This window comes from Bufo gargarizans, chromosome 2, assembly GCF_014858855.1.
Source record: "Bufo gargarizans isolate SCDJY-AF-19 chromosome 2, ASM1485885v1, whole genome shotgun sequence".
NCBI lineage: Eukaryota > Metazoa > Chordata > Amphibia > Anura > Bufonidae > Bufo > Bufo gargarizans.
The window spans coordinates 305,052,138-305,059,887 of record NC_058081.1 but is presented as its reverse complement, the minus strand read 5'-3'; the positions used below and the strand labels follow the sequence as shown (position 1 = coordinate 305,059,887).

General features: G+C 40.9%; 1 protein-coding gene across 2 annotated transcripts in view; it reads right to left on the bottom strand.

Moving 5' to 3' along the window:
- Positions 1-802: 802 nt before the first annotated feature.
- Positions 803-7,750, bottom strand: part of ZFC3H1 (zinc finger C3H1-type containing) — a 76,911-nt gene continuing 69,963 nt past the window's right edge. For both annotated transcript variants that reach the window (XM_044280437.1, XM_044280438.1), the window contains exons 29-35: positions 6,021-6,125; positions 5,776-5,941; positions 5,010-5,110; positions 3,021-3,122; positions 2,586-2,625; positions 1,606-1,668; positions 803-1,478 (exon numbers count right to left, since the gene is read on the bottom strand). In XM_044280437.1, coding sequence (XP_044136372.1) covers positions 1,350-1,478; positions 1,606-1,668; positions 2,586-2,625; positions 3,021-3,122; positions 5,010-5,110; positions 5,776-5,941; positions 6,021-6,125 — 706 coding nt within the window. In that variant the 3' untranslated portion in view covers positions 803-1,349. The remainder of the gene's footprint in view (positions 1,479-1,605; positions 1,669-2,585; positions 2,626-3,020; positions 3,123-5,009; positions 5,111-5,775; positions 5,942-6,020; positions 6,126-7,750) is intronic.

Genomic DNA, 7,750 nt, shown 5'->3' with positions numbered 1-7,750 from the left:
TGTAATACAAAAACATTTTCTTCCATTATATATTTTACTTTAAACTGTTAAACTTTATTATAAATTAAACTTCTTCACAAAGAAAAATTGCACATAATTGACCACTCTTCAGTTCTGATGCACTGGCATTTTGCATTTAGTATCTTTTTGTCTTCAAGTTTAACAGTCTCGGCTTTAAAGTCCAAAATGAAGAAATATAGAAAGAAAAAAAAATAATCCCTCAAGTGCACTTAGCAGACTGACGGCCTTGCTGAAGACCTGCTGCTTTTTGCATTAACTCAAATTCCCTGAAACCTCCCACCGCTATATTAAAGAGGACCTTTCACCTGGATATCCTTAATCTAAATTATCATCCTATCTTATAGTGCGGCCCCCACTGATGTCTTGGCACTTTTTTTTATCTAAAGAACCCTTTGTTCGTCTGCTGTGGTCCCCGTCTCTTTTGGCGCCTCATATGCTAATGAGGCAATTCGGTTATACTAGGCGTAGACTTGTATTTCTCCTGGGCGCGGTTATCTTCTCCCTGGCTGCAAGCGCATCCAATCAGAGCACCCTGCTCTTAGCCAGGAAGAAGGAGCTCAAGTTCTCCCGTGAGAGTCCTTCTCCTGCAAGAACTTGAGCTCCTTTTCCCTGGCTAAGAGCGGGGCGCTCTGACCGGATGCGCTCGCAGCCAGGGAGAAGATAACCGCGCCCAGGAGAAACAAGTCCACCTCTAGTATAACCGAGTCGCCTCATTAGCATATGAGGCACCAAAAGATACAGGGACCACAGCGGACGAACAAAGGGTTCTTTAGATAAAAAAAAAGTGCCAAGACATCAGTGGGGGCCGCACTATAAGGTAGGATAATAATTAGATTAAGGATATCAGGGTGAAAGGTCCTCTTTAAAACAAGAAACGACCAAATTGGTTGAAGATTTTGAATGAGAGACTGATTGCTTTTAGATTGTAAACAGCAGCCCCCATAGCTAATCCCAGACACAGGGTCTCACAGGCATCAGTGAGAGAGTCAAGCAAGTTAGAAACAATCACGACAAATGGGGATTGCAAAAAAAAAAAAAGAAGAGGGAAAGGGAAAGAATAAACACAAAACAGACAGAAATAATAAAACAGCAGTCACTTAGATGGACTATACTTACGTACACGATGTATAGAGTATCTGGTGGGGCCATGTAGCAGGCCTGAGTTTGGAATTCATGTCTCCAGTTTAAGGTGGTCAGTATATGTATAAAGATACAGAAAGCATGGTTGACTCAGAGTAGGACTGATTTTCACAGCCTAATCTGAATCAAACTATTCTTGACCATTTTGGCAATTTAGAATAAGGCTTTGGCCTGACTGTAACCAATGTTCAGCGATTCTTGCTTTCTGTGTTTAAATTTAAGAGCTCATCTAGGCTGACTCCAACCTCTTGGCACTTGGAAACTAGTTTTCTCAGGTTATCAGTTTTACCTCCTCCTGACGCTTCAAACAAGAGTTGCTGCAAAAAAAATGGGGAAGCACATGTGGTAAGGCCTGTGGCTTGTACACCCTCCCCAACACGTATGACAAGCACAAAATAAAATAAAACCCTATTAGAAAAAAAAAAAAACTGAAAAAAACATTACATCTTTCCAGAGCTCAGCACACAGAGGTAGCTTCTGCAGGGCGCTTTGATAAAAGTGCTGGACCTGTAAAATATGACACACTTGAGGGAAAGGAAAAGACCCCGAGAAAACTAAAATACAGATCATTCAGTACACAACTTCCATCACCCCATCTCTCCCTAAAAACTTCTCTTTATACCTATGAAATCAAAGCGGCATACTGTTATTGTGATCATGCATTCGGAAGGGGTCGTACCGTTATTGTCCCCTTCAGGACCTTGCCATTTTTCATTTTTACACTTTAGTCTTCTACTCCCTGCCTTGCCGGAGCCATAACTTTTTTACTTTTCCATTCACATAGCCTTATGAGGGCTTGTTTTTACAGGACAAGTTGTACTTTTTAATGGCACCATTTACTATTGCATACAATTTAGTGGGAATCTCAGATGCCATGGTCATATTTGCTATGTGAAACAGCAGAAACTTGGCAGCTATGGTGCCAAATGCACTTGCAAACTGGCACAATTTTGAAAGTACTGGGGTTCTCGGTTCGAATCCGACCAAGGACAACTATGTGGAGTTTGTATATTCTCCGGTTTCCTCCCACACTACAAATACAGTGATAGGGAACTGAGATTGTGAGCCCCATTGGGGACAGTGTGATGCTAATGCTTTAGTGTGTGGACTAAATTTTATGGCCACCAATTCAAGACAGAACTCCCTCCACAATGCTATCAAGCTTATGTAAATGAATGCTTACTTGTAATCTAAATGGATGAATAGAGATGTTTCTTCAGCTTATTAAAATTGATATTCTGGCTACAAAATTTTGATGGCCTAACCTCAGGATGAACAGCGTAGGTGCTGAAAGTTGGACCTTCGCCAATTTGATATTGATGGCCTATCCTGAGGCCTGGCCATCAACACTGTAAAGCTGGAACACCCCTTTAATACTGTGACCAGTGTAGCTCAACTAACAGAATCTGAGTTTAAAATCTCACCTCCTTATGTCCCTTCAGGAATGTTTCCACTGCAATGGCTCTAAAGGTACAACACAAAATATGCCTCGTTATATTCCTTCATTACATATATCTGCTAAGCAACACCAAGGTCCACACCACTTTCACATGGACAGTATTTTGGTCTGTTTTTTGTAAAAATCTGACTACTATTCTGCTAGTCTACTTTGCTCCTTGGCTTTGGCTTACAAATAAGAACACAAAATACTGCCCAAAATACAGTGTGAATGAGGCCTAAAGGTTACAAAACAAACTCGGCACTCATATGTATGTACAAAGGGTATGCTATAACAAAATGTATATTGTTCCTAGACAGAAGCAAATCTTCACACTATTAACGGAGGGATAATTAAGTATGGAAATCAGCTTTACCTGCATATTACAAGACAATAATAAAAAAAACATTTAGTACATTACATTTTCCAGGTGGTCAGGCACATTGGGAAGTTATACGTTAACATCTTGGATTGCATTTTCACAATTTGCACATTGTTGTCGTCCATTTCTTGTTTAAGTATCCTGTAAATAGAAATTGTAAGACACACTGGATATTAGTAGAAGAGGGTGGAGTGCCAGAAATATCTGCAGTTTTACACATTTTAAAACACAAGAAAAAGCAATATAAAAAAAAATTGACACGGCTTAAAGAGTAACTAAACTTTTGTAACAAATTTTAATAAGATGTCCCTAATGCCCTGATAAAAGTTTTTCTAATAAACTTAATTTTGTCTTTTTCCTACCTAAAGTGCACCATTCCCTGTGCGCTTAAAACGCAGTTCTCTGTACACTGCTGATCGGTGTACAGACTGACGTTTATGAATGGGGCTACATCGCAGGGAGTACGGGCAGGAACGCATATGCTACTCCTGCCCGTGTCCCACGGAGGTTTACCAACTCCTGGCAAAGCATATGGGTACCCTGTACAGGGTACCTATGTGGTATGGCAGGAGTTAGTAAACCTCCAGGAAGCATGGGTAGGATCAGCAATATGCGCTCCTGCCCGTACTCCCTGCGATGCAGCCCCATTCATAAACACCACAGTCTGTACACTGATCAGCAGTGTACAGAGAACTGCGTTTAAGCGCACAGGGAATGGTGCACTTTAGGTAGGGAAAAAAGACTAAGAAAAATGCTAAATTAATTAATAAATTAGATTAGAAAAACTTATTAGGGCATTAGGGACATCTTATTAAAATTTTACACAAAGGTTTAGTTATTCTTTAATAATATATGTTGCTTGAGGAGCTTTAACCTCTCCTGACGTGTGTAGCAACTAATTGCATCCCCTTATAGGAACAATTCTGGAGCATCATCTTACTTCTGCTAGAAGTTATGAAGTACTGACAGTTTGCAGTAAGGGTACAGATGGGGGTCACTAGTTGGGGGCGTGCTCCAATTTAAAATATTTTTGTCAATGTAGTGTGTTCTAAACAGTCTAATAATGTCCAATAAGTGCTGACTGTGGCAGATGTGAAATATAATGCCCAATATACATTTGGTACTGACGACAACTCTGTAATGTCCAAAATATCACCACAGAATTTCAATGGAGAGTATGTTACGGTTTATTATATTGAGTGATGTAGTGCTTGCTGTTGGGTATTTTATAATGGGCAGACGACTGCTTTACCCTCTCTATAGAGGCCTGTTCTTTGAGATACCAATGATGGTCCAAGATAACAGCCTTCAATGTGATTTTTAATCTGTATCTATGTAATATAATCACGCCGACTGGATTTCCCCTTAAAAAATGTGTGTTAACCCAGACTTTAAACGATGGACATGGCCAATGGGAAGTTTACCATTACACAATTGCTTTGTAAAAAATATTTATTGTCCTAATAACAACAACCCTATCCTATTTAAAGGGAACCTGTCATGTGGATATTTGATTATAATCTAACTAATTATATACAATCATTAACTACTAAAAAGTACCTTACATGTATTCACTTACTGGTGTGACAGATGGTTACCTCATAATATACACACAAAGATGCCGCATGCTAATGAGCTGATTTTGAGTCCAGCGTGACGTAATTAAGTCCAGCGTAATCTTCAATTCAGAGCTATAGCCACTCCCCTGCCCACCTGCTGCTGATTCATATGGAAAATAACTGTCACTCAGCAGCAGGTGGGCGGGGAGAGTCAGGAGCTCATGAATATTCATGACTCATCATTATGAGCTGGAGCTTTTCAATACAAGATGTTGGCAGATTAACTGGGTCAATTAAAGAAAGTGACCCAGCATTTTGATAAGCGAATCAGTCACTTATTTATGTTGCCCTTAGTTAGGACACCATAAAACTGGTGACAGGTTCCCTTTAAGAATCATAGAAAATGTATAAATCTATTCAATCTAAATCAAGCCTTAGATCAGCCAGCGGGACAACATAAACCACTCACCTGAGTGCAAGTCCAAGATTCGTAGGCATCATGGAAGAGAAACGCTCCAGTATCTTAGAATGCTGCGTCCGTGGTGCACAGCTCAAATAGAAGAAAATGACCTGGAAATGTAATGGGAATGTAATCTTACTACCAGCCCTCCCTTTTACCCAGAAGTTTGCCTACACATATTCAAGCACAATCCTTTCTCCAAGGGCTATGCTTAAACATTTCTGGGTCCATGAAAATAAAAAAATAACCCCACAGTGGTCTCTTATATGACAGGTTAATATGACTCGTATGACAGTACCTTGGACCTAATTTCTCCCATGCAGGCCCTTCTACCTGCTGGAACACCTCCCGCTCATTTCTTTTTCGCTCACTACACCAACTCAGTCTGCAGCGCTGGAGGCTACCTGAAACGTCACTGGTCTCTACAGCGCTTGCGCAGAGTCCTCATGTAGTAAACAAGCCCAGGAGACAGGTAATGAACGCGTGGTCAGTGATGACAAGCTGACTGTGGGTTGGATGTAGGTAGCCAGCCTGGATCACATGTACAGTGAACAGCACGTGGTCTGGGCACATAGTGGAAGCAGCTGCAAGGTACCATGGCATAAGCCACATCTCGGGCTCAGGGGTGGAATGTTTAATGAAGGAAAATATGATGGCTGAAACCATCAGCATTGGAGGGGGATAACGAAACATAGTAAAAGTAAAGTCCAGGAACACCCCTTTAAAACATTTGCACTGCATTTACAACCAAGTGTAGTTATCACTGACACCTTACCGAATTGTGGAAGTCGTAGTTGGTCCAGTATTCAGCTGTGCTAAATGGAGTGGGCTGCCTCGTGGAAACAGTCATTAGGCATCTGTTAACTAAATCTGCAAAATGCTTACTATCTTGAACTTTATTCCTGCATCCCATTATTTTGCTGTTAGTAAAGACAAGATAACTGAAAAGAGAAGAGCCAGTGATTATTAAGACACTAGTAAACGTGACCTCTAGCTCATACAAACACTACGGACACTTACTCCATCCACAGCTTCTGCAGCATATCCTGCTGCATCACAACCCCTAATGCCGCTTCATATGCATCTGCCGCCTCCTCTCTGGTGGCATGAAGAGATTGCCACAAGCTGCAAGACAATGTAGAAAGAAAGGATGTAATGTCATGTAATGCAAATCCATAGATTTACCATTTTACACGGCACCACATTACAGAGACAACACACCAAACGGTAAAAGACTGAGAAAATTTAACACTATGGACACCCTCAGGGTAATTTTATGATTGCATTTTACGGATTTTGGGCTAAATATTTTTTCAATGGGTCTTTGTTAAATGAGATACAAGGGTAAAAAAAAAAAAAAAAGTCTGTTTGCAAGCTGTCACTTTCTGTTTTCTTTGAATCCCGTCATCTGACGGCTCATGTGCATCTCTGATCTCCTGAACTCGCTCATTATAGCGTAATCTCTAAAGACTAAAAACTTTGGAATAATATTTTATTGAGGTGTTCCTAATGCCATACAAAACCTTTTTCTAATATACTTTATTAGGGCTGTTTATTTTGTATTACAATTTTACCCCTAAAGCACACCATTCCCAGTGCACTAGAAATTCCCTTCTCTGTACACCGCTGACTGCTCAGCGGTGTACGGGCTGTACATTTTATGAATTGGGCCGCAGCGCCGGGAGTATGGCCAGAAGCACATATTGTTGCTCCCGCCCATGCCCCCCAGAGGCAGGGCTGTGGAGTCGGTAGATAAATGCTCCGACGACTCAGTTTTTTGTACTTCCGACTCCGACTCCTCTGTATTTAATATGCGAATGTATTTTATACATTCCTTGAAGGAAAGAAAGAAGTTCTTCTAAGCTCTTCTAGCACAGAGAGGTAGTTGGGCAGAAGCTACTGCCTTCTCCTTTGTGTGCTGATCTTCTGCTGAATATAGGGCAGTGGGAGGATCCAAGAAGGGACATTTATTTTAAAACATGATTTCCCTAGAAGAATCCCATAGTCATGTTTAAAGTTTAAGATAACAATCTGAGTTTACACGTTTTATAGCCTTAGCTGAATGACAGCAGTTTTTCCAATGGTTTACAGCAGGGATGTCAAACTCGTGGCCCTCCAGCTGTTGCAAAACTACAACTCCCATCATGCCTGGGCATACTACAGCTATCAGGGAATGATGGGAGTTGTAGTTTTGCAACATCTGGAGGGCCATGAGTTTGACATCCATGGTTTACAGCTTCAGTCTTGAACTATTGACCCTCCATTCCCTTCACTTATACAAGTGTCTCTAGTCCTGCAAAACACATATTTACTTAATCCCTTATCAGTGAGAGGCTAGGTAAACCATGGGCATTGTGTTCCCTGTAACAGCGGAACACAACACAATGCAAAGTATATGTATTGCCGCTCCTAATTGTGCATTGCGTGCCATATAGTGAAGCATATGAAAAGCATGCTTCTTCACATCACTGAACGCTTTTGTTTTGCGGTTACGTGAGGCACTGCATGCATTGGCCTTTATACTTACAGTAGAGAAGTCATTAATTATAACTGTTTATGAATTCGGACATTTAAACTTGCTTTTTTATTTTTTTATTCCAATTTAAATTTAGTAGGAGTCGGTTCATTTTTTGCCGACTCCGACTCCAGGTACCCAAAATTGACTCCGACTCCAGGTACCCAAAATTGACTCCGACTCCACAGCCCTGCCCAGAGGTTTACCAACTCCTGGCATAGCACATGGGTACCCT